The following is a 27,770-nucleotide window of genomic DNA, read 5'->3' on the forward strand; positions in this document are numbered from 1 at the left end:
CTTACCCCGATTAATATTGGGGACGTCAACACATTATAAGAATTAAAATTCTCTTTCAGTTATCCATCACACGAATGCTTTGGTTTAATGCACGGAAAAATGAAAAATGTCATTCTTCTGAGAATCTGCATCACAACGTCCAAACATTTTGGAGGTTCCTGAAAAAAGTATAAATATTTTAATAAATCAAATATAATATAAAACAATTTTCAAGTATCTTAATAATATAAAACGCAATGTTCTAAGCCTATGTATAAAGTGTTTTTTGTTTGCAGAAATAATTAATTGTATTCGACATCAATTAATAAACTTTTAAACTTTTAAAATATTTCGATGTAAAAATGATAAAAAATATTCCAAGTTAGTAGATGATTTATTCAAAAAATGAACGTAAATAAATATATGTGATTATATTTTATATAACGACGTTTGAATATTAATAAATAAAATTGCACCACGAAAGAATCAAAAAATTAATGATGTTGAGAATATGGATTTTAATTGTAACAGGTGTAAAAATTTGTAGCACTTGATCATCATATGTACTAAAGATTCTGGTATCCAATAGACTTTATGACAAGGCATATAATAACTTTTATAAATTTTAAAATGTCATCTGCACACTATCTGTACTCAATTCCAATATAAGATATCTTGTGTCTCCTGACAACCAATATTTTTTGACCCAATCCGACACTGGTATGTTCAAGATACAATTTTCTCCTACGTACGATTCACAAAAGGTACTATACACATGCTCCAAGTATTGAGAAACTAGTTATTAGGTGCATTGTCTTCGCATTGTTCTGTGGCCTGTTTGCACCATTGTGGCGATTATGGATAAACACGTATTAGGCACAGAAATGCACAAAGGAAAGCATTCGACCAGACTCAAAGAAGCTAAAGCAAAATGAGTAATTTTTCTCAATTACAATCATGATCAATTTCCCGATATCTAGCAACGTGAGCGGCACCACGTGCTCAAATTCCGATTCGTGGAATATTGGCATTTCGGATTATCAGCTACATTTTAAAGAATGCTGCATTACCGAACATTTCGGGTGCCGGTTTGGCGAATTTCTAATAAAAATATTCTTTCTATATATTATTAACGGTTTCTATTTTAACAATTTCCCGCTTACATAATTAGTTCTAGCTCCCACTACTATAGCATATTGGCGCTGTAAACATCTTCGTTAACAAAATCAAAACATTGACATATTTATTTCCATAATATTTAAGTAAGAACATTTTACATTTTACGTCATAATTATTAAATTTCAAAAATAAACACGAAAAAATATGTACGAGTTTCAATAAACGTCGTTATATTAATAAAATAAAAAAATACGTCACATACGTTTTAAAATATTAAAAACTTAATTTATCGGTTATAAGTATTAAATTAATATATATCTTAATCAAATTACGAATAAAATTTAATAATATTACATTTAAACATTAAAAATAAAATAAAATAAATAAAATTTTTAAATCCAAAAAATCACATGACATGGCGCTAATCTCGCTCCCGAAGTCTCCTTCGGTCAAAAATCACTCGCCGAGGAGAGGGAGTTAGGATTATTTTTTTTTTTTTTTAAACGTTTGTAACGAAAACAAACAACAAATGTGGTGGAATTTATGATCGGAAGCCCGTCAAGTGCATGAATGACAACTGCGAATGGCAATATTCGAATCGGTTGGTTGTAAATGTGATGAAAATAACCATCGCTATCCATCGGCAACCAACATGGCGACGCACCACCGTCAGACCAGTGGACATGGGACCAGAAAGAAAGTTCAGGTAATTCAATTGTTTACAAACATTAACGAGTCGTAAACACGTTAAGATCAATCTACTCTTACACGTCTTCAATTATTTCTTATATAATAATCCATATAACGCTTCCCCGTCGGTTTTACCCAATGTTTATAAACATAAGCGAGTTAATTGAATCAAGACATCAATTAAAAACTTCGATTTAATTGGTTATTAAGCTTCGTCACGTGGTCCACGCGCGCTTCACTTTCTCCTTACGTCATTTTTATATTCAAACCATGCTTAGAAATAGATTAAATAAGTTATTTTTAATGAATTCATTTGTTTTAAACTTATCAGAAACAATATAAACTAGGTTAATTTGTCAACTTTTTTTTTCTAGACTAGGCATTTATTCTTCTAACTTGAATGAAATGAAGTAAACAGATTGAATTTGACCCAGTTGTAAAGGATGCAGTTTTATTCTGTCGTATTGTTGCTTTTTTTTATCGTCTTTTTTTGATGTTTTTCTTATCGGGACGATATGATTTTTGTTATGTAGTAGTTGCGCTTCCTGTAAAGTGTTAACTGGTAGTAAAATATGTGTAAATTAGCCTATAAGTGTTGATTTTTTAAAAAATAGCTTGTTTCCGGAGTTTATAAGCTTAATATTTCCGATATCGTTTCGATTTTTTAACATTTTTCTTGATTAATTGAACACGTTACTTATTACGCTTCGGCCTTTCGTATATTAACTGTTCATTCTATTACGTAGAAGTGTAAATATGTACTTTTAAGTATAAATTGGAAACGAGGAATATTGCTAAATAAAATACATGATAATTCATCTTATTTCCTGTTTTTAAATACAAAATTTATAGTTGTATTCTATTTTATACATTTTTAGTATGTTTTTTTAAAGATCAGTGATGTAATTATATTAATTATCTCTTAATTTTATATTTTGAACTACTACTAAATACTTTGGATATGATTTTATTAAGATTAAGGCCTTAAAAAAAAGATGAATTTAGATTATATTAGCTATTAATTTTCAATAATTTCAATCTGTCACATATAGACTTCATGAATTTAACATAATATATAAAGGTAAATATTTCAAATCTTAATATTTATTAAGAAATAAATTATAGCATAAGTAATATTTACTTTATAACAATTGTAAATGTTTTGTCTGTGGCATTCGTAAACACAAATCAGTTATTTAGACGCGAAACTATGCAGTTTATTATAGATGTAGAGTTGTAAATTTATTAAGTTACATCAATAACTTATAATAAAACCAATTTAATAAATATTTGCAAAAGTGTCTGATAGATTGCTAGAAAACCAAATACATTGAAAAGTATCATTTAGCAAAATAATAGAATTCACTTCTTCACTAACTCGTTTCAATTTGTACGCAGTAAATTTACAGATAATACTGCACGGTGGTGGTTTTAATTAATGGAATTTGTAAACTTCCTTGTTGCACTAGCACTTTTCAATTTATTCTACATTATTTTTTACAGATTAATTTTTTCTTATTATTCTTGAGTAAATGTAATTTAAAAATTATATAATATATATTATCTTCTAGGAATAATCAAAATTTCTATTTGATAAAATAGAAGTTAATTTTTATCGGTCCAAAACATAGCCGAATATCGTTACTTTATCATAAAATCAAGCTTGGTTGTTTGTTTAGATCTAATCTAACCAAAATTTGAGGATATTTATTTATTATATTTAAATTTAAAAGTCATAAAAGTTTTATTTTTATTGTAAATTATCATCATGTTTGATTTGTCATAAGTTCATTAAAAGATTAGTTAAAGAAAATACTTTCATTTTATTAACATTTGTTAGATTTCATCACATCACTATCAGAACTAATTGGTTAATACAATTGAAAATTATGCTTTAAAGTGGAATTATATACTTTTTTTCTGTAAATTCATAATATGGAGAATATATAAAACATGACTTTTGTAATGGGAAGGGTTGGTATTTACCATTCATGGTAGGAAAGCAAGAAGTTATGTTAGCATTAAAAAAGTTAATGATCCATAATGATGATTGTCCGAAACACCCTAGCAACTATAATTTGTAAAACTTGTATGTATGAGAAAGTGAAAAATCAATAAGATAATTAGAAATGATTAGAAAGATACTAAATGATGCATTGTATATTAATTTAATTTAACAGATGCAATAGAAAAAATTTAGTATATATACTTTATCATAGTTTATTAATTAAAAATTAGATAAGCATTAACTTCTTTTAAATGTATTTTTACCTTCGTTTATACGAACAATACAAAGTCATTAAATATTAAAGAGAAGTCTATAATTTTTTATGTTAAAAATTTTATATAATAAGGAAATAAATTTGTAATCAAAGTGTAGAAATGCTACAATGCCTAAAAACAAAAATGTATTGTTGAAAAGTTTTTGAAAGAGGAATATTTTTTTATCTTTAAACAAAATTAGGTTACATAAGATAATGAATGTCTCTAGTCATTACAAATAGTCAAATAAAGAAAATAATTTGTTATAAATAATACTAGGAAACTTTACATTTACAATGTATGACTTTGTATTTTTAAATAACAGATCCTTGATTTCATTCATTTTCAGTTGTTTTGAATCATTGGAGATTCGATTTTGTCGATAAATCATTTTCTAAAAACAGGAGAATTACTGGATTTTTAATATTAACGGCAGCTTTTTTTTTATAAACCTAGATAAACTATCGTTTTAATGCTATCATTTTAATAGATCTCTTTACTTTTACTTTGTCCTGTTTTACTTCTGTATCTGTGTTAAGTGCTTCTTCTGTCAATTTCATATCTTTATTTAATGTTATTGTTTGTTTATATTCTCATATGCACTTAGTTACCTTGCAGTTACTCTAATATTACTAAAATTGATATTTTATAAATACATTTCTGGGATAAAAAAAATTGGTCTTTATTATTATCATTTCTAAGTTTTCTAATTACTGTTTGAATTTTTTATAACTACTATTTCATTCAGACACTTTTTAGGTTTCTCTAAAAGTTTCCAGAAAAATTGAATTTTCTCTGTGTGTTGTATTCTCTTTAGCAATCACTTTTGTGATTTAGAATTCCAACGTATATTCTACTCCATAATTTAATTTTCTGCTCAAAAATATATATTTATTACTTTAGGATGAGACACGGAAACTGATTTCTAGTAAAACAGATCATGTAATGTAGAGATTAAAATCAGAAGTAAATATTTTCTGTATAAATATCTTACGTAAAGGAGTTTGAAAGGGTTTAGCTAGGTTATTAGTAGAACTTATTAAATTTTTTTCTAAGAATAATAAAGGTATGTTTTGATTAATAAAAAAGAAATAATTGTAACAATTCAAATACATAAGGAAAATAGCAGTTATTAGCTAATTAGCTAAGTTTTTGTGAATGAATGACAAGACAGATGAATCAGGCAACTGTATCAATACATTAATTCAATGTTACACAAGCCTAAAACATGTTTGATAAGAGAAGAATTATGTTAAAAAAAAAGAAAACACACAATATTTAGAAAACTTACAAATGACAAAGACCAATCTTTTTAGAAGTGCATTTATAAAGTATCAGTTTAAACATAAAGATTGTTATGAATAGCAATAATATTGAGATTTGACTATTATATAACAGAGTACATAAGCATAAAGATACCATAATATTAACTCAATATTAATAAAGGAAATGCTAATCTAAAAAAAAAAAGGAGGAAGTCTAAAGTCAGAAATTCAGGAAGTGTCTACTTCTATAGAAATGTATCAACAAAATTAGTTCTTTTTATCATATCACAATAAATGTTACTCAATAGAATTCTGGAGTCTAAATGTCTTTTGTTATTTAGGAATTCTTAATATGTCATGCCCAAGTGAAATAGTTTGCTGTTAATATTTCTAATGACTGACTACATAGAGAATAATTATAATCTTTGTGGTTCCTTGCTAGAACAGATTGTATTTTGGAAAGTGTTTATCATTTTCCAAAATACAGTTTATTGTGAGTTTATTCACTACTATAAATAAATGAAAAAATTTGCATCGAAGACAAGAGTCATATTAGTTTTTATTTAAAATTTGATTAATTCAGATCTGGATATACAAGATCTTATGTAACTAATGTTTAAGATCCTGTATGTAATTTGTCTCCAAAACATTCATAATTCACCTAGAACAAAAATAAAACATTATTAATTAATTGCTAGAAAGTAAATTTTTATTTAATAAAAGAATTTGAGTCAAATTATATTATTTCTAATCTCTGAATATATAATTTTGGTTTTAATCAATATAGATGAAAGCATTTATTTACAGAACACTATTGTCTTCAATAAATGTCATTCATGTCCTTTAGATAATTAAGTTTGCTTTTCACAGATGTAATTAAAAAATAAATTTCATTCTAGTACACTTTAAATGCACTTAATATTAGCACTTTCAAACAAGCAGTGTAGCATTCCTGAAGATAAACATTGGTTTCTTGAAAGCACACGATCATCAATATTAAATGTTTTTAAACTCCAAACAAGCAGTTTTATTCCTTCTGTAGATAATTGTTTCTTTATAACAGTAAAGTAAATTTAATTAATTAAATAGCAATTTTACCAAAACTGATAGTTTGTCAGCTGAATGACCAAGGCAGTTAAAACATTAGTCTACTGCTCTGGGGCGGAGATGGAATTGATTGTTTGAAAAATCTTTGGAATTTTTGGGAGTAGTGTCCTGAATATGTCAGGCCTCATCCTTGCATTTTGGGTCTGGTCAAACCTGAAGTATGCAAAAAAGATCCTCTTAATGTACAAAACAGAAAGTAAAAAAAAAAAAAAAAGCAATATAAATATATACTGATAGATCAATTACTTTTGATTTCTATCACATATTTTATTTAATGAATCTCTTTTAAGCATAATTTTGTTTTTTATGTACATTTAAATTATTGTTAAATTTTGAAAAATTTGAAAAACTTTCATCACATATAATATCATAATTTTAAAGCATTCGTCAATAAAATATAGTAATATTTTAAATTTTACTTAATTAACTTAATAAACAAGGATTCAACCCAATTTATTTATGGAATATATAGCTTCTATGCATTTGGAGCTAGAACTATTTTAAGATGACCAAGACACAACCTTTCTCACTTCTTTCTAGCCATTTATACACATTTGTAACGTACGAAAACATTCGTACTCGTGTATAAATGGCTAGAAACAAGTGAGAAAGGTTTTGTCTTGGAATATATAGCTACATTGATAAATGTCAAGTATAGTTTTCGGTAAACTTTTAAATATTTAAAACCCAATTGTGTTTGTCTTTTTAATTAATCTCTTTATCGGTTTAATTACTTTTAAAAGAACAAATTAAAAGTTAACATTGTATTCACATCTTTAATGTTATGTATTTTTTTTTTAAATGTTAAAGTTTAATGTTCTAAAAGTAATTAAATCCCTGAAGGTGAGCCAGAAAGACTCAAAACTATTTGGATTTTTAGATTAATCAGTTAATAATATTTAAGCTAAGTTACATTTAAATACATCTACTTATTATCAGATGAGTTTAGCACTGAAGATTTAGATAAATTTATAAAATAGAATATTTTTAGTCTGTAAATAGTACAATTCTGTTAAAGCATTTCTAAAATAGATTTACAGCTTATAATCAATACAAATGTACTTATAAATAATATACCATATTTTTTCAAATCTAAGATGTACCTTTTTTTTCATCTTTCTAAACTTAGCACATATTAAATTTGAAATAATATATAGTATTTCCCAGAATAAGAATGGAGTCGTGTACTGGATCTTGAATGTATATCACACTACCATTGTAGCTAAGCAACAAAAACTACTCAAAATGTAATGTTGGGATTTTTGAAAAAACTGTGAAAATTCAAACATTACATCATATGACAGTTTTACATTTTTTACAATCAAAATCTCTGAAAAGTCAGAATTTTCAAATAGAATTTAACAGTTTAAACATAATTTATAATTTTCTAATACTAGTTTTATTTGAATAATAACTGCCCCCAATACTAACCACATCTACTATTTCAGGATTTTTGAAAACAAGTCAACAATATATTATTATATACTTATATATAATTATATAATACTGTATATACTATAAACTGTGTTTGGAAGCTACCATATTTATTAAACAAACAAACTTTAATAGAAAATGAAATGTGTAAAATGTATAATGTACAGTAGGTGTATTTATTTTATCAATACTATGTAAAAAATGACAGTCATTGTAAAGAGAGATACCAGTTGTCATTCCAAGTATATGTTTTAAAAATATAAATATCTAAATAATTTATTAATATTGGACATCAAACAGTTACGTGCAAAGTAAATAATAACTGCAGAGAAAATATCAGTTTAAAATAGCAGCCACAGCTATTATTCAAATATTACCAGTATATATATATTTTTTTTATATAGACTATATTATATTTTACTTTGTAATGAACACAAACTATTTCTCTTCGTATATGTAGACCATTGACTCTAATATGATTAAAAATCATATTATTGTTTTAATTTTCTTTGATGATGATCTTAACAAGTTCAAAAGTATCTTGGGCTTTGATGTATGAATGATTTCCTGTTAGTTTTTTCCAATAAAGTAGTTTTGTGTCTTGAATATTTTATAGTGATTGAGTATTAGGTTATAATTTAATCCTGTTTAATGATTTTCTATTCTTACTGGTTTTTTCTCCTTATACTTGTTATATTCTTTTGTAACTGATGTCATTTTTAATATATCTTCTAGGGATTTAGATCAAATTAAAATTAAAATTTTATATAAATCATTATTTCTTTTTAATAAATTTTATAAAAAAAATGCTGAAAAATTAGAACTTGTTTTAAAATAACAATAACCTTTTTCCTTTGTAACTAGTTATAATCAATTATAGGTTTAAAAAACATAAAAGTATTGGAAAATGTATTTTTTATTTCTGTTTATATTTAACTTTTTTTCTTTATGTGAAAGGTACTGTACATATAAAGCTTTAATCTTCATATTAAGTGGAAACATTTTAAACATTTAATTAAAAGACAATAATATTTAGCAAAATATTAAATATTTTTTATGTTTATTTAAAATAATACTTAAAAAATTTAACATAATCATATCATTACAATTTTAGAAATATTAACTTATAATTCTATCAAAATTTCTACTTGAGTATAAATTTTATATCACCTCAATGATGTATGTCTTGCATTATTGTAAAAGTAATTACTTTCATCTTCTGTTACATAAGATTTTATCAGATGTTATTAATAAATAGCTGTTCAAACTTTCAAATTTTCATAGCATTTAAGGTTGTTTTATAAGGTAAATATTTAATTTATATCAAGTAATAAGAATTACTACATTTTCACTTCACTATTCATATGGAAGTTCTGACCATGAGGTCTTTTCCTCCCATTTCTGGTTATGAGAAGTAACCTGTTTGACAGAGAAAGATTTCTAATGATTCGATGCAATGGTTGGGAGATCAATTCTTCATTTCCAATCTTACAACTTACACACCAACAACAGATATTGGTGTATTACATATCGCATAGTGCTGATTGTTATATTGGTCTGCACCTCTACTTCAGAAAAATAAAAATGGACAGTATTAGAATTTAGTCCATATTAGAATTTGAAGAAATATGGTATTTTAATTTAAAAAATCATTAATTTTGTAATGTCATTTTAGTGTGTCAAAATCACTGATTATATTTGTTTATATAAGATTTCGAGATGTTTTAATATTATCTTAACTTAAATATGTCTATAATTTATTTTGAAGTGTTAAAACAAAACATTTTTAAGATAGTTAATTAAACTAATGAGGAATTTTAAAAAGACAAACCTATTACCTTTAGATGAAAGGATAAAATATGCATCGATAAGAACTGGTTTTTAAAAACACTGATTTATAAGAATTTGATTATTTAAAAAAGATTGAAATAAAATTTAAAAAATTAACTACAGAAACAAAATTAATATTGCTGTAGAAATTAAATGTAAATTATTTAAATCAAATAAATGAATATATCTATACTTTTCTTCTTGAAACATTAAAATACACGTCAAGAATTTTAATTTATAAATCATAAAAGTAATTAGGAACTTTATTATAGAAAAATAGAAAATGGGTAATTCTGTTATTAACATTATTAATGTCATTTGATTTGTTTTGTGTAATGTATTTTAAGTATATAAAGAAAAACCAAAAAAAAAACACCTGGTACTTAGAATTCAGTGTATTTTTTAAGCACCATTATTCATAGTGTACTTATCTCTCAATCAATAAAGATTGAGACATTATTATAAAGAGATTATTTATAAATCTGTATTGTTTTTACAGGATATTACAATAATCAAAATGAACTGTTTTTGATATTAAAATATTTACATTTTTTCCAGTATCCTGCAATAAAGATTCTATTGATGTGTATCGATTGTAGACATTATTTGATGTATCTTGTATTTGCTGAGGAAGATATTTATCTTCCTTAGCAAATACAAGATACATTAATTAATATCTATGATCAAACTTCAATTTAGCACTACTATTTGTTCCTTTCTGAAATTAACCATCAGTTAAATGCAACACTAAACCGAAGTATCTGAAATAATAAGAATTATATATATGTATATGTATATGTTACCGCTAAAGCTCGAAAGTCGTTAATGTGTACATTACCTAGCTAATCTGCAGATTAACTAGGGTGATCCGTTAAAGTTGCTAAAATTGTTCTATTTCTCAAATTACCTAGGTAATGTGCAGATTATCTAGGTAATATCTGTATATATCTGCAAATATCTGTATGTATATATATATATATATACAGATATATTTGCAAGTATATATGATATAACTCTCATAAAAGGAGTAGAAGCATATACTTGATTGTAGTGTTGATTTGACTAAAAGGAATGGCGAGGAAAGGTCTGCTGGCTTTTTATAGCCATATCTTGTTCCTGTCAGCTGTGGCATGATTGGGGAAAGGAGAATTTCCTTCAAGAAGGTTTGCTTCTGGGCTATTGTTTGTGTAGATTTGCACAATAGGCAAAGTTTTTCAAGCAAGGGAAGAAGAATCCAGTACATATATAGTTTGAGTATGATAGTTTTTGAAGTTATGTGATTTGATGATAACAATGTACAGTACATTTGCGATGCAAAATCAAATATTTAGTAATTCACTAATACTTTATTTGATACTTATAGGAAAAGTTCATAAGTGTTTATTGGCATTTTGATAGTCTCATTTAAAACTGTTTAGAACTAAACTATAAGTATTGCTTTAATAGAGCCAATTTGAAAATATAAATATTTCAAGTGTTTTGCATATATAGAGTCATCTTCAGAGGAACAATCTACAAATATAAGTCATTTCAAGACCTTATATAAGTGTTGAGATATGTTATATTTGTAGAGGTGTTGTGCAAGTTTATAGTTGTAGATTATATGGTTGGATATGTAGAATAAAAAAATATTTAGAATATTATATAATATTGTCTCTATTAATTTAAAGTAGTAATTCTAGTTGTTAAATTTGAAAAAGAGTAAATTTTTTATTTTTGTGCTATCCAGAACTAGGCGTTAGTTGATTTATTTCTTCTAGGACAATTCTTTTTTAATTATCATTTTTCAAAACAAGAATATTCTATTAAAAAAGTGACTGATTCCAGATAGACATTCACAACTGCTGAAAACAAGATGACACCTAATGTTTCCCTCCAGTGTCAAATTCATTTGTAATTCAAAATCATTATTTCCAATTTATAGCCCGATTATTTACAACAGTTGATGTCTATTTGCTATATATCAGGTTTTGATTGGTGTTTATATTTGACTGATTCCAGTTCTTATCTAATACTAATCTTTATTGAAGCCAAATGATCTACTGGATTATTGGGCTATTTTAAGACTAATTTTAATAATTAAATAAACAATAAATAGTCCGATAATCTGGTAGATCATTTGGCTTTAATTAAAAATTGATGTTCATATATATATATATAGTGTTAATCCTTGTTTAATATTTTGTGAATTTACTACACTATTAATTATTTAAAAGTTTCAATAAATATTTAATCTATAAATAATAATCATTTTCACTTTTTAGAAAGTTAAATTAATATTAAATTAGTTGTTCTTAATTTAGTAATTTGGAAGATTTTTTTACGTAAATTATGATTTTAGTATTTAGTTTATAAATTTCTGTAGCACTTTAATGAAAAACTCATGAAAGTTATTAATTATGAATATTGTTTGTGGACCATCCCACACAAAGTATAGTCTCATTAATGAGTAATATTTTTCATCTAATAATAATTTAAAAATAGCTTTTGTTTGAACAGTTTATTTTTATCAAAGATAATTTCCTGAGAAGATTTATTTTAAAATAAATATTATGTTTACCTGTTATCTTCACAGAATATTTATTTAAAATTAATAGATTAGCAAACAAAAGATATACATATATACACTACAAATTTATGAATTTTTAAAAAGTTTTTCTTTAGTTTCTTATATATATATAAAAAAAACTTTTAAAGTTAAATGCTAATTGTGCCAGTGATTATGAAAGCAATGAAAGTCAAAACTGGGAAAACACTGAATTTATTTCACAAACTATATATAAAATTTTACAATTACATAAAAAAAACCTATTTTGCAACGATAAATATATTTGTATTTTCCTTTTTATGATCAAAAAATATATTTTGACTTTTGAATTTGTAAAAATTTTAAAAAATATACCTGTGAATGAAAAATGATCTAGGCTACTTTCGTAATTACCAGCACAATTGTCTGCAATAATATCTTCAATTTAAATCAGAGTTCAAGCCATTTAGAACTGGAAAAATTTAAGATTTTATTGTTGTATCTAAATACAGTAGAGCCTCGAAAACTTGACACTCGATAACCCAGCACTCTGGATAACTCGGCCACACCCTGGCAGGGCAAAAATACCCTTAGATAATTAATTTTCATCATAGACAGCTTTATGCCTCATAAAGTATTTTTCTGAGGTCTGTCTTATCAGGTAAATTACTGTACACAATGTATTCATTAATTTTCATTTTCATGTAGTAAAGGCTCTATGCCTTCATAAAGGGCGTACTTTTCCTTTGTTTAAGGGTATTTGGGCAGTTTATTCTCTGTTGTATTCTCAAGCAAACAATACATAAAAGTACAGTACAATATTTTCTGAGGAAACACGCATACTTATCCTTTTTTAACTCCATTCCCAATAACCTGACATTTTCACAAACTTGGCCACCCTTCAGTCCACATTAGGCTGAGTTATAAAAATCCAGTAACAAGTTGCTTAACTTTCCTGGCAACATTCAGTGGTGTCATCTGTTATGATATTTTGTTTTAAAAACTTTTTATATTGTTAATTATTATGAAATGGCAAAAAGCTTCATTTTGAGAGTAGGGATGGGTTTTATTAAATAATGCTAAGACTGAGGGATGCAAATATTACTCAACTTCAAAATTAATTAATGTGTTTAAGAACCATTTTGTGAATTGTTTTCATTGTTCAGTGCAAGCTTGCTGTTTAGCAACATGCCTACATTGCTGTTTCCATGAGTCAAACATTTGTTTACATTTTTCTAGGTTATATTCGATCATTCATCTTTAAGTACTTTCAAGGCCTATTCAAAGTTGTAGCATATTGGTAGAAAAATCATTGTTTAAGGAATCCAAAACTGAAGAAGTCTAAAGGGCTTGTGTCCTGTGATTTAGTAGGAATATTTTTATTGTATATATATTTTTTAATTTAGACCTGTTAAAACTTTAAGAAGTTTGAGATAATCCTCAGTTTTCTTTGCAGTGTGAGAAAAGGCTTTGTCATGATGGAACACAACTTGTCCATCTCTCCTGAGTACATGCAAGCAACTTCTCTTTCTAAATATGGTTCAATACATTGCTGATATAATAGTCGACATTCACCTTAGCTTTTATGGGACTTTTATAAGAGGAAGTGTTCCTCTTCAGATCATTCCACTGACGATAATGAAACTTTTCATAGCACCTTGACAACCAAGTATTGGGAACATTTTGACCAGGAAAAAAATAACAGATTTTCCAAACTCCATTGCAGTAGCTTAAGTAGAAATTTACTACATCCAATGTCACCATAAATTTTGATCTACCTGCCACTAGATGTTGCTTGTACAGTTTGCAAGCATTTGTCTTGCAATTTTATTTCTGTTCTGCAAAAAGGTGTACTTTAGTCTTCTCTACTTTTGTTGCTTTTAAATCCTTATGAATTATGTTTTGTACAGTCCTCTGGCAAGTTCCAATTTGTTTGGCAATGTTTTTGATATTTGGAGGGTTTGGGGTAGACAGTAGTGTGTGAACCTTCTCCATACAGTATTAGCATTGCAGTGTTTAGGCCTAGGTTTCAAACAAAGTTTTAAATGACTCCTATTTTCCGCATTCTGTTGTTCTTTTTTATGAGCACTAATATTGCTTACCATCTTCTGACTTATAGTAATGGAACTATATTTAAGTGATTTTACAATCTCTCTGGAAGCCAACCCAGAAAGCACTTTCATGAGGACATCAATATCCCGATTTTTGTGCAGCGCTATTTTTTCACATTTTTTTGCATAAACAATTTTACAACATTGAAAATAATTATGAGTAACCACAAAAAAGTCTCAAGAGTTTCAATGTTGCCAATTAAAAGATATAATACAGTAAAGTTGATTAATTTTCAAGTATACATCCTCAGTAATGAGTAAAATCATCATTAAGTCTGATCTTACTGGAGATAAACACGACCCTCTTTATTTCCCCACCCTTTGAACTTTAATCATCAAAATTTAATAGCATCAATCTCCCTAATAAGCAAATCTCTCTGCAAAATTTCAGAAATTTTATACAAAATTCACAAGAGTTATTAAGCTTCAAAGAGGGTGAACAAAATTTTGCCTCCCCCCACACAAACTAACATCCATCCATACATTCAGAAAAAACCCCCGAATTGTTTTGAATTTCTCAACATTTCAAGGTCCTCTGAGTCCAAAAATGTAAAATCTGGGGGGGGGCCATTTTTTGACCAATTGCCATACTTTCCCTCAGTTATATATAACAGTCAGTAAAGTAAAAATGCCAGAATTTATTATAAATGCTCCTCTTAGATCAAGAATATTCTTAATGTGAAAGTTCCTGTTTGAAAGAAAACTGTGTTAAAGGGAAATTTTAAGCATAATAAACTCTCAATTTAACATACTAATTGGGGAAAGGATTGCTAATTCCAAAAGTCTGAGCAAAATATGTTAACATCTTACTGTAATGTTTGAGTATGAATAAAATAACAATATAATGTATGTTGAATAACTTTTACTGATTCACTCATTGATTCAACTTTTTATTATGCTCTATTAACAAATAAGAAAGAAAGAAAGACTTGTGCTTGTTAAATCCAAAGTCCATTAAATTGGGGTTTACTGTATTTAGCTCTGATGAAGCTTAATTTTGTCATAATTTGAATTTAGACATTCTGATTTCAATTCATATATTCAATATATATAAATATATTTACTTGTTTCAAAATAACAACTATTGTGTCTGAAGAACATTTTAAATAAAGCAATGTCTTTGTTGAGTCACAAAAACTATAATTAATTATACTATTTCATAAGAACAGGCTTAATAGTAATGTTATATAAAAGAACAATGAAGAAAATCTTACAACAGAATGACAAATAAACATTTTTTCACAAATGACTAGCATACATTAGATCTATAATAATCCTGTTTTCTTTTAGAAAAAACAAAATATAGGAATATTTTTAAGATTTCTAAATGCATTCCCTTAAAGAATGCTAAAATGTTCACAGTACTGATTTAATTAAATTTAAAAAATGTAGAAAATATTTTCTTTTTTAATATTCAACTGGCAAGTTAAGTCGCAGCTGAATTGCAGTCATTCTTTATTATAGCTGACTGATAAAGTCATAAATAAAAATAAATATTATTTATACAGCATTTATTCTGTTTAAGGAAAAATTGTAATAGCTTCATTGATTTTGCATTCCATGTTTGATTAAATTACGGTAACCAATTGTAATTTTGTATTTATTTTGTAAAATTTTCTAAGATAATTAGAAAAATTGAATGTTATTGTAACATTCAATTTTTAGACAAATGAACAGAACAAAGCTAAAGTACTTTATATAAATTAAATTAATAACACTTAGACATAAAAAATCAACTTTATTGGGGTCACAAACATAACAATTTCCATTCATAATAAGCTTACCAAGTATTTTTGGACTAATTAAATCCGTCCACGAAACACATTATTAGTCAGTATAAAAGTATTCGAGAAGTAATGAATGGAAGTTATAAAATAAAACATTATTATTCATTGGTATGTTCTATAAGGCAATTACTGTTATCCTTAATATACATATTTAATTTTTCAAATTATACCTGAAAACATACAATAGATACGTTATTAATTATCTAAACAATTTTCTGAATTCATTTGATATAATTTTCATTAGAAAATCATTTGGAAACATTAAACAATTCCGTATTTAAATGAAGAAATTAGGAAATAAATTTCAAAGTTCTTTTTTTTTTTCTTAATAATTTAAGTAAAATTGATTTTTCTAATATTAAAAAAGAAAAAGTTCCCTCATATTTCTGTAAATAGTCAAAGTTATTATCCGAAGAATTTTCTTGGAAGACGGATTTTCCCTTCAGGCACTGATATCATCAATATTAAATTTACAAATTAAACTCTACTTAGTAACCGATACTTCAACAGAGCAGATGATTGATGTCGCTCATGTTTATAGACTTATACTCTAAAGCAACTTAANGTCATTATAAAGTGTATTATACATAATAATCTATATTTTTTCTGAGTATAGATTATATAGAATTTTTAAGTTTTTATTTGACTAAGTTAAAATTAATTAAGAGTGTAGTTTTCAGTTCAATAAATATTTTTACTTTTTCAAGTAATTAGAAGCTCTATAATCATCTTAATTAAGTCTATAATAATTGAGCTGGTTATGAAATAATCTCTGTATTAAACCATAATTAAATTCAGGTGTGTTATGTCCTTATTCCATAAAATGTTAAAGGTTTTTACTCTTTAAATAATGATTTAAAAACTTGATCCCTAAATTGTATCTTCATAACATAAAGCTTAAAGTATAGTTCTTTATCTTTTTTGCTCTACATTAAACTCATGTATAAGTGATGAGATTAACTTATAAATTATATTTTGTCATTAAAATAATCTAAAATTGTATAAAATATTTGTTTGCAGTTTAATTTTGCAAGAAATATTCTTGAATATTGTTTACATAAATTATTTAAAAAAACATGAAAAGCTCTCTTTTATATATTAAACGTGAAAACTACGTTTAAACATCCAAGCTGGCAGTTTTATTATTATAAATGTTGAATAAACAGGTCTGTTTTATTCAATACATACAAAAATCATTATGTTGATTATTCATTTGCCTGCTTTTATCACATATCACACATCAGTTCCCAGTAGATCACTGCACTCTCTTCCTAAATTATTCATTTTCAATTGATTCTCTCTAACAGTTAAATCAATTAGTTTGACTGAAATATAAATGTAACAAAAATAGTTAACCAAGTGAAATTATGATAAATAGATCCCTCTTGAATAATTTAAATCTCTCTCATAATGTTGTATAAAGAAGCTTATACGCTTAACAACAATAAATGTAAAATTAAATTAATATTGTAATAAATTAACTATCTAATTAGTATTTTGAAGTTAAATATATTAAAACTTAATTCTGAAATTTGTATTATTTCTCATCTTCAGTATTTTATAACGCTTGAAAATAAATACAGTAGAACCTCGATTATCCGGACTAATTGGGGATGAAGGTAGTCCGGATAAGGAAAAATCCGGATAATCGAAACAAATACTTTAATTTGTCTTTTAAAGATAATACAACACGTTTTCTTTTCGATGACATATCGGTAATATTAAAAGTAAATACTGTATTTAAACCGTGATCAAATTTTCAAGAAACAAACGTTCGTATTGAATTTGAACCTCTACTGACTAACACTAACAGACTACCTATTGTTTAAAAGGTCCTCTGGTGGCGCAAGAAGACGGATTTTATAAAATAAAAAGCAGTTGAAACTGCATTTTTATGAATAAAAATTTGACAAACTATTTATCGTTTCATGACGAGTAAAATTTTTTAGTCGCGTTCGCGGCTTTTAAGTAATGCATAAACCTTCGAGGCGCGAGGCCCTTCAGACGCGAGGCATAGGCGGTGGCTCACGTCGTCCATGCCTTACGCCGCCCTTGGTCATAGAAATGATGCAATTTGAATATAAATTATACGAATGTCAAGTTATATTTTTATTACTACGTAAAATATATTTAAGAGTTTATGACCACTGTGCTGGGTGAGACGTTGTTGAAACAAATAAAGTTATGCATTCCATCACGTACATAAACAGTATCGTAATTTGCCAAGTGCAAATCGGCAAATTCGTAAAATTTTTGTTTATTTTGAACAATCCGGATAATCGAAAATCCGGATAATGGAGGTCCGGATAATGGAGGTTCTACTGTAATTTTAATTAAGAACTTCAAACTGGATAAATTTAACAGTTATGAAACAAAAGAATCTTTAAAATCCAGCATAATTTATTAAGAATGAATGACTATCAGCATTTGTATGTATATTTTTGAATTAGTTCCATTCTAGAACATTATAATGACTAATGAAAGCATTTGCTCTTAATAAATTTTCCTATATTTTAAATGTGCTTTGTAGTCAGTCATATGATGAATTCAAATACATTTAACATTGTAAAGTCGAAAGAATAACTCGTGAGAAATTGTATTTTATCAATTTACAGGAAACTCCGTAAAGTTAAAATAAAACATTATATTTGCTTAGATGGAATATTCCATTAATTAATATTTTATTAATGGAAAATCATAAAATACAAGATGCTGTCAGATTTGTAGTGGCAGATTGAGTACTGCATAATTCTCTAGAATATACAAGAAGTCACAATCCAGTTTTGGAGCTATTAAAAAAAGTGCAGCCTTATTACCCCGTTGTAATGACTGTGTGGCTTCTCTTTATGTGTTAACATTTTTTGAAGCATACTATACCTTCAAATTTTGTATTTTCTCCTATTATATTATTTAAGAAGTTATTAAACGGATATTACAGTTCAAAAACAGATGATAACTTTGAAAGATTTAAACATTGTGTGATATGAAATTTTTATATAACTAAACACAAAAATAATTTACAAAAACTTAAAAAGAAATTGACAAACTTGGCACCATGTTTATATATAAATAAATGAGATAACTGTATAATTGAAGAAGTTGAAAACTAATATATGAAATAGTTTGATCAATTACATGATTATCTTTAGCAAAAAAAAAAAAAACTTATATTTAACAGAATAAATTCAGTGGTTTTTAAACTTTAACAGTTTTAACTGAAATTTAAGTGTATAAAGATTGTATCTTTCTTAACAATACATTTACCAGCATAAGTAACTAATTTTTAAATCCTTATTGTATCTAATAAAAAAAATAATATTTTACTGACAGAGATTCAGTGTAAGCTATATTAAGTTTAAATTCAGAATTGTATAATAAATTGGATTGCCAATATGAATAATTTATTATCGTATTTTGTTAGTTTTTCTTTCAAACTGAATAAAAATAGTCTTTTTTTAGATTCTATTCAAATGAAAAAGAGGCTATTTATATAAAGTTAATACAATAAAAACAGACAATAGAAATTCAAAAAGATTCTACTTCTGTAGAAACAAGCAACAAAAAGTAAATATTAACTTGTATTATTTTTTAAAAGCTTTTAATTTCGACCTAAATTTAGAATATTTTTCTAGGTTGATAGATTGTTATCTTACTATAAAAATCAGAATTACATTCAGGTACCATTTGGAGACAAAAATTATAGTTTTTAAAACTAGAACACAGGTATGTGCTGCTTAACAACAGATAATATTTACAACAGTGGTTCATTAGATTACGATAAAGCTAAAAAATTTGTAGCTACCTGCATCTTTTCTATGTTACATACATAAATATTTATATTTTATTAAAATTTTAAAGTATAACTGTGTAGTATTATATGCATAGCAAACTATATCATACAGATTTATCTAAATACACTCTACAATATATGCTCAATGATATTTTCTCAACATATCTCCATTGTTAAGTAGCACATATCTATATTAATACAGAAGATCAACATAATGAAACACCAGAAATAAATTTAAAACTTTATTCTGACACTATAGGACTGTCTTAGCCATTTTAAATATTTAGAGAAGAGACTACAAAAGAAAGTTGATCCCACTGTGTGATTTTGTTTGTTCGGTGTAAAAAGAATAAAACTTTGTTTCTTCTATTTACAAATATGTAGTTATTGTTATGTGAATTTAAAATAGTTTGTATTTTAGATTTATTTATATCAGGTTTAATTTTATCCCAGTAAAAATTTTATTAATTATTTTAAGTATAGAAATCATACAAAGTAAATTTCACTTAACAAAAGCTTGCTATTTGACCTTCCAATTTTGCCAGTGGAATAAGTTTTACTGTCATAATTGTGTGTGTATATTTAAAAGCCATATTTTTGTTGGCATCTTGATATAATATTATACAATTCAAACAGTATATTATTAAAATTAGATATCAATTAATATTAGTATTAAAAAACATATTAAGCAATGTAAATTTTTCATTCTAGTATCTTACTATATATTATACAGTGGGCATTAGACATGTAAGTAACAGGTTCAAATTATTATTGTTTTATCATATTAAAGTGAATTTTGCTGGATTTTAGTGATTTTTGTGTTGTTATTTTATATTATATCTAGTTCTAAGTTAATTGTGGTTGTGGTTGTTTCCAAATTAAATTTTATAAAAATTACTGTGATTAAATTTATAAAACTCCACTTACTAGGAATAAAAATATGCTGGTTTTAGAATAGCATTTTTTTCTTCCCTAAAAATCAATGCTAAACATAAGTTTAAATAGTTATTATAACCAGTATATTATACTAGTAACTTCTTTTAAGAACTTTTGAGTTAATACAAAATGGAATCATCATCTTCCTCATCCTCATCCTCTTCTTTGAAAAATTTTCAAACAAACAAAAATATATCATAATTAATTATTGACACAAATGGATTTATATATATATATATAATTTCACTTATTAAACAAACCTAATTGACAGCATTATTTAGATTTTTAATGAAATTTGCCAGTACTCATGGAATTAAAATTCCATAAATTAATAGTGTTTGCTAAACATTTATTTGTGGAGTTTTAATTACTTTATTTAAGGATTTTTTATTCTAAATATTAGCACCAATGATGATCAGAATGCTTTGACAATGAAGTCTGGTATAAAATTGGTATAAAATGATTTTTTTTTTATGCATTATGTCAAACTTATTCAAAAATATCATATTATTTTTATTTATCTTTGATAAATTTTAATATATTACTTTTCAAATAATCAATCGTGGAAGTGTATTATGATACTTAATTTACCTAATTTCCTATAAGAACTAATTAGTCCAAAACAATTGCCTTGTCTAACAAGGCAAACATTGTTTTGGACTAATTAGTTCTTATAAAAAAATTAGTAAATATTATTTTTCAATAACAACCTTATTATATTTAAACCAGGTAATTGCTGGATATAATATCAGTTTTATAAGATGTCTTAGACTGTTATTTAATTTCGGCTGTATTAATAATAATATGTGTATATATCAAGAAATCAGTAGAACGAAGAAAGCATAAAAACATATTATATCAAAAGTGTTGTTAGTAAACTTATAATTTTTCAAAATACCATGATGTAGTTTTATAATGTGCTTATAAAATTATTATATAAATATATCTACATAGTATAAGTAGGATTAAGAAGCTTACATAATGCACTTTCTATAAGTAGGTCAACCAGTCAATCAGTGATAAAGTAATAAGTTATAAGCAGTTGATAAGTGCTTTTTAATATGATAACAATTATTATATTGGCTTCTTTTATATGGATATTAAATTAATAATATAATTTAAGCAATTTTATAATGTATTATTATTGATTTTTATGCATTTTTTTATTTATTTAGGTGTCATTTATGATCCGTGATGAAGTTGAAAAATATCATAAATCTGGTATTAATTCCCTTCAGTTTGATACTTATTTAAACAGATTGTACTCTGCTGGCAGAGATTCAATTATTCGTATATGGAATGTTCGGAATAATAAGGTATTAATAATAGTAATTTATGTCTTTACTTTTATTTTTTTAAATATAATTCTTACAAAACACATTTTTTTTTCATCCACAATAACATTTATACCAAAGATTTGTTAGATTCTATATTCAAATAACAATTTACATGATATAGACAATATTTAACAAGTTTATATACTATTTAGATGATTTCTTTAAATTAAATTTTAAAGTATAACTGTGTAGAAACTAAGTTTATTTACATCTTAAATGCTTTTAGATTTTTAAGAAGCTTAAAATATCATTTTTAAAGTCAATAAGTATTAGACTTTATGTGCGATTTATTAACTATTGCTATTATTTTTCATTATGCAAATTCCATTGCTTCTAAACAATATTTAATTTTATGGCAAGAAATTCTACCTTTCTTCAGTTAAATATAGAATATTTAGTTGCCAGGAAAGTTCAAGCAGGTTTGTTGGCAGTTATATTGTTATAAATTTGTATAAAAATATGCTACTGTATATTGTAGAGAGAGAAGCAATTCTTGAACAAATGAACTTAGTTTAAAGAGAGTAATGTAAATGAAAGTAAAAAATGAATGACTTATGATATTATAACTATTAATGATATTAACTTCTAGAAAGAAATAATGTAATCACTGTGAGAAAAAAAAAAATTTAAGTTAATAGAAAAGAAATTGTTTACAAAGAATTCATCATAAATGATTTTCAAGATTTTACAACAACAGTTTTAACATTAGTAATTAGTAATTAGTTGGGCTTGGGCTTAAGGAGTTAATTAAATTAATACTATGAGCACGAATACCAATGAAAGTTAATAGTGATTAAATCTTTATATTAATTTAAAAAGACAAAAACACAGTGGAGTTCTTTGAATTTTGAGTGTCTACACTGTACCCATAAAAAATGACAGGGTAGCACATGACTTGGTATACATTATACAGTAGAGCATCGTTTATCCAAAAGTCGGTTATTTGAAACGTCGGTTATCCAAAAGAATTCCAGTTGTCAAATTTAAATTTTTGCTAGTGCTGTGGCGCTGGAATCTTTGGCTATGTCTTGGGCTACTCAAATATTTTACGTTTTTGATACTAAATTAACTTCTAAAGTATAATTTTTTTATTGTTTTTATATTTTTCAATATATTTATTTTGTTTGTACAAAATAAAGAAATAATTTTTAACGATACAATAGCCATGATTATTGTTTTAAAAAGTTTACGTTAGGCTTAACATCGATGAAAATTCAACGCAAAGCGACATGCAACGGAGAAAAATTTCAGGATGGGATAGTTTAATATATTTTTTCGTACATAATCGGTTATCCGAACAACCCCAGTCCCCAATTGATTCGGATAAACGATGCTCTACTGTATTACATTACATTACATTACATTATTATTTATTAACGTATTGGTACAATACATACTTGGTACCGCTAAGTATAGCCGAGTGGGAACTACTGTATATACAAATAGCATAAAGATACAGTAAATTAAGGAATTAAATTACAGTATTGTAACATCTAGTAAGGTGTAGGGTTGTAGCTGGAGACAGTAAAATATATTACAATACAGTATAGTATATACAGATGGTTTAGTTGCTAGTGGCAAGAGGGGCAATTGCCTCATGTTTCTTTACAAGTTGATGGAAAAGCTTGAAGAGTATTTTATTTTTTAGAAGGTCACTGTGTTGGCAGGGCCAATGGATGTTCATACTGGGCGGTCACTTTGATGGCAAGTCTTTCAGTCTGAAGGGAGATACAGCTGAATAAATGGTGGTCAGAGTTGTCTGTCTGGCTGCATATGGCACAAAGAGGGATACTTTTATTGGTAAATCTGTGTAGGTAGTTTGAGAACTTTCCGTGGTTTGTAAGGAACTGCGTGAGGTGATAGTCAGGAGTCACCCATTTGTATTTGTTGTGGTAGTCGGTGATGTTAGGAATATACTTGTAGGTGGTTTCGTTGTGTCATTCAGACCAGGATGATTGCCAGCGACTTAAGATATCCTTGTATGTAATTTTTCTCACTCTGTCGTGACTGATTTTGTTGTAGATGGTGGTAAGGGAGTCATCAACAGTCACAGCCTTCACCAGCTGATCAGCCTGCTCATTTCCCTCTGTGTTCTGGTGCCCCCTGGTCCAAGTAATATGGTATGAGTTGCTGGAGTGAAGGATTAAGTGCCGGATGGATGTGGCTATTGGATGGAGTTTGGTGCCGCAAATTAGTTTGATGGCAGAGGAGGAGTCAGTAATGATGTGAATGCTGTTTTCTGTGTGCCTTTGCTCAATCCAGTTAATGGCCATATTTATGGCTAGAATTTCAGATTCGAAGGCAGTACAGGTGTTATGAAGTCTGTTCTGTTGTGAGTAGACTTTCATATTGTTGCAGTAGGCAACAAAAGCACAGCCTATTGAGTTGTTGTGGTCAGAGCCATTCGTATAGATGACAAGATCAGGATTGAGGGGCGAGCTGTTATCAATAAGGTTGTTGATATGGGGAGGTATGGCCTGGATGTAAGGACTCAGATATTTGTAATTATAGGCCTGGATGTTGCAAGTTGGAGTGGAGATGTCATTCCCATTCTTGAGGCTCCAGATACTTTGTTCCATCCTGATGATTTCAGTGATGGGAGTTTGCGAGAGATCACTTGCAAACTGCTATTTGGAGCAGTACAATATGTTCTTGTTATTAAAAGGAGTGCTTTTCATTGGGAGGAGATCAACTTTCTATGTAGATGTGCCTTCTGAGCGGCGTCTCCCCAGCAAAGACAGCCATAGGTGATGATGGGAACGTAGATATGGTCGTATATGACACTGAGCGCCTCAGGATTGAGGCCCCAGCCTTTCCACGCAATCTGTGAGAAGGCGTGAAAAATTAAACTAGTGCATTTGGCGATGTATTTGATATGAGTGTCCCAGCTGAGACGAAAGTCCAGCCAGACGCCAAGGTATTTAATACATTTTTCGACCTTAATAGATTGGTTATTTATTCTCACAGTTGGGGTGCGGAGGTACAGGTTAGGTTTACCTGGTTTGTTAAAGACGATACTGGTGGTTTTGTTTGGATTGAATACAAGCTTGTGGCGAGTACCCCAATGGTAGATCCTGTCAAGGATCTTGCTACTATGCTGTTCCAAGACTGCATGGGATCTTCCTTCAATCAAGATAAGGATGTCTGAGCATAGGCAGTTGTGGCATCCTGACTGAAGTCTTCTTGTAGGAAAGCATTAAAGGTTAAGTTCCACAGAAGCGGCCCACAGACCGACTCCTGTGGGCAGCCACGCTCTACTTCTCGTTCGACAAGATGGGTCCCATACTGTAGAACAGCTTTGTGGTCATGCAGGTAATCTTTAAAGAGGTTGTAGATGTTGGCAGGGCATGCAGCTCTCCTGAGCTGGTAAAGGACGAACGGCCACCAGGCACTATCAAACGCCTTTGACATATCAAGTCTGATGGCCAGAACGTACTTATAATTGTCCAGCAAGTTCTTGATGGAATGGACAGCATGGTTGACGGTATCATTGGTGGAGAGTTGAGGCCTGAAGCTGAACTGAGTACTGTTAAGTAAGGAATTGTATTCAATATTCCAAGTTAGACGATCAGTGAGGAGACATTCTAGAACTTTGCCAAGTACAGTAGAGCGTCATTTATCCGAATCAATTGGGGATTGGGGTGGTTCGGATAACGAATCATGTACGAAAAAATATATTAATTTATCCCATGTTGAAATTTCTCTCCGTTGCGTGTCGCTTCACGTTGAATTTTCGTCGATGTTAAGCCTAACGAATAATATTGTATCGTTAAAAATTATTTTTTTATTTTGTACAAACAAAATAAATTTATTGAAAAATATAAAAACAATAAAAAATTATACTTCAGATGTTAATTTAGTATCAAAAACGTAAAATATTTGAGTAGCCCGAGAAATAGCTGAAGATTGCAGTGCCACAGCACTAGCGAAAATTTAAATTTGCCGACTGGAATGCTTTCGGATAACGGACGTTTCGGATAACCAGCTTTCGGATAACGGACGTTTCGGATAACCAGCTTTCGGATAAACGACGCTCTACTGTATAGGTAGCAAGGAGATTGGCCGGAGGTCTTTTGGCCTGCCAGGTTTTGGTATGGGCACAATTTTAGCAGTTTCCACTTGCGGGGAAAAATACCTGAGTTCAGGCAGATGTTAAACATGTCTGTTAGTTGCTGGGGAATGATGTTCCAGATTTTTTTTGCTAGCTTGGCGTTAATGCCGTCAGTGCCAGGAGCTTTGCCCTCTTTTAGCTTTTTGAAAGCATTGTGTATTTCGTGGTAGTTGAATTCAGGGGAGTTGTCTGTATTAATAGGGATGTTCACAGTATATGTGGGAGCCACCATGCAATCCTAAACTTCACTATTAAAGGAACATAAGTATGCATCCCTGGCTGCTTACATCTTAGATGATTTCGTCAAGGTTCATTAGGAAGAAGCTAAAGTCACCAAGCATGTCAGAAACAAGCACATTAAGGTTCTTGAAATCCATAAATTAATGCATAAGGGGAACTCCATCAATTATAAAGACCTAAACATGAATAACACATACCTCAGAAAAACCTTTAACCGATGCTAAATAAAATTTAACAGTACAAACGTTTTCAGACCCCTCCTGGGTCCTTCTTCAGGTAAAAATCGTTTGAAAATTTACTAAATACAAAAAATATTCGTTTGGAACGATTTTTTAAAATCGAAAAGATAGAATGGAATCACGTGACCTATAGCTCTGTGACCTGTGATGTTCAGAGCTATAGGTCACGTGATTCCATTCTATCTTTTCGATTTTAAAAAATCGTTCCAAACGAATATTTTTCGTATTTAGTAAATTTTCAAACGATTTTTACCTGAAGAAGGACCCAGGAGGGGTCTGAAAACGTTTGTACTGTTAAATTTTATTTAGCATCGGTTAAAGGTTTTTCTGAGGTATGTGTTATTCATGTTTAGGTCTTTATAATTGATGGAGTTCCCCTTATGCATTAATTTATGGATTTCAAGAACCTTAATGTGCTTGTTTCTGACATGCTTGGTGACTTTAGCTTCTTCCTAATGAACCTTGACGAAATCATCTAAGATGTAAGCAGCCAGGGATGCATACTTATGTTCCTTTAATAGTGAAGTTTAGGATTGCATGGTGGCTCCCACATATACTGTGAACATCCCTATTAATACAGACAACTCCCCTGAATTCAACTACCACGAAATACACAATGCTTTCAAAAAGCTAAAAGAGGGCAAAGCTCCTGGCACTGACGGCATTAACGCCAAGCTAGCAAAAAAAATCTGGAACATCATTCCCCAGCAACTAACAGACATGTTTAACATCTGCCTGAACTCAGGTATTTTTCCCCGCAAGTGGAAACTGCTAAAATTGTGCCCATACCAAAACCTGGCAGGCCAAAAGACCTCCGGCCAATCTCCTTGCTACCTATACAGTAGAGCGTCGTTTATCCGAAAGCTGGTTATCCGAAACGTCCGTTATCCGAAAGCATTCCAGTCGGCAAATTTAAATTTTCGCTAGTGCTGTGGCGCTGCAATCTTCAGCTATTTCTCGGGCTACTCAAATATTTTACGTTTTTGATACTAAATTAACATCTGAA

The 27,770-nt window shown here is 28.1% G+C and overlaps 1 protein-coding gene across 2 annotated transcripts in view; it reads left to right on the top strand.

Moving 5' to 3' along the window:
- The first annotated feature begins 1,551 nt into the window (after nucleotides 1-1,551).
- The window catches only part of LOC111620097 (WD repeat-containing protein 48-like), a 64,809-nt gene continuing 38,590 nt past the window's right edge, over nucleotides 1,552-27,770 (top strand). The window contains exons 1-2 of one of the 2 annotated variants that reach the window (XM_023361945.1): nucleotides 1,552-1,804; nucleotides 22,013-22,153. In XM_023361945.1, the coding sequence (XP_023217713.1) occupies nucleotides 1,682-1,804; nucleotides 22,013-22,153 (264 nt within the window). In that variant the 5' untranslated portion in view covers nucleotides 1,552-1,681. The remainder of the gene's footprint in view (nucleotides 1,805-22,012; nucleotides 22,154-27,770) is intronic. The other variant, XM_023361955.1, reaches the window with a different exon arrangement.

This window comes from Centruroides sculpturatus, unplaced genomic scaffold, assembly GCF_000671375.1.
Source record: "Centruroides sculpturatus isolate CEXI.00-Female unplaced genomic scaffold, Cexi_2.0 scaffold117, whole genome shotgun sequence".
NCBI classification, from domain to species: Eukaryota; Metazoa; Arthropoda; class Arachnida; order Scorpiones; family Buthidae; genus Centruroides; species Centruroides sculpturatus.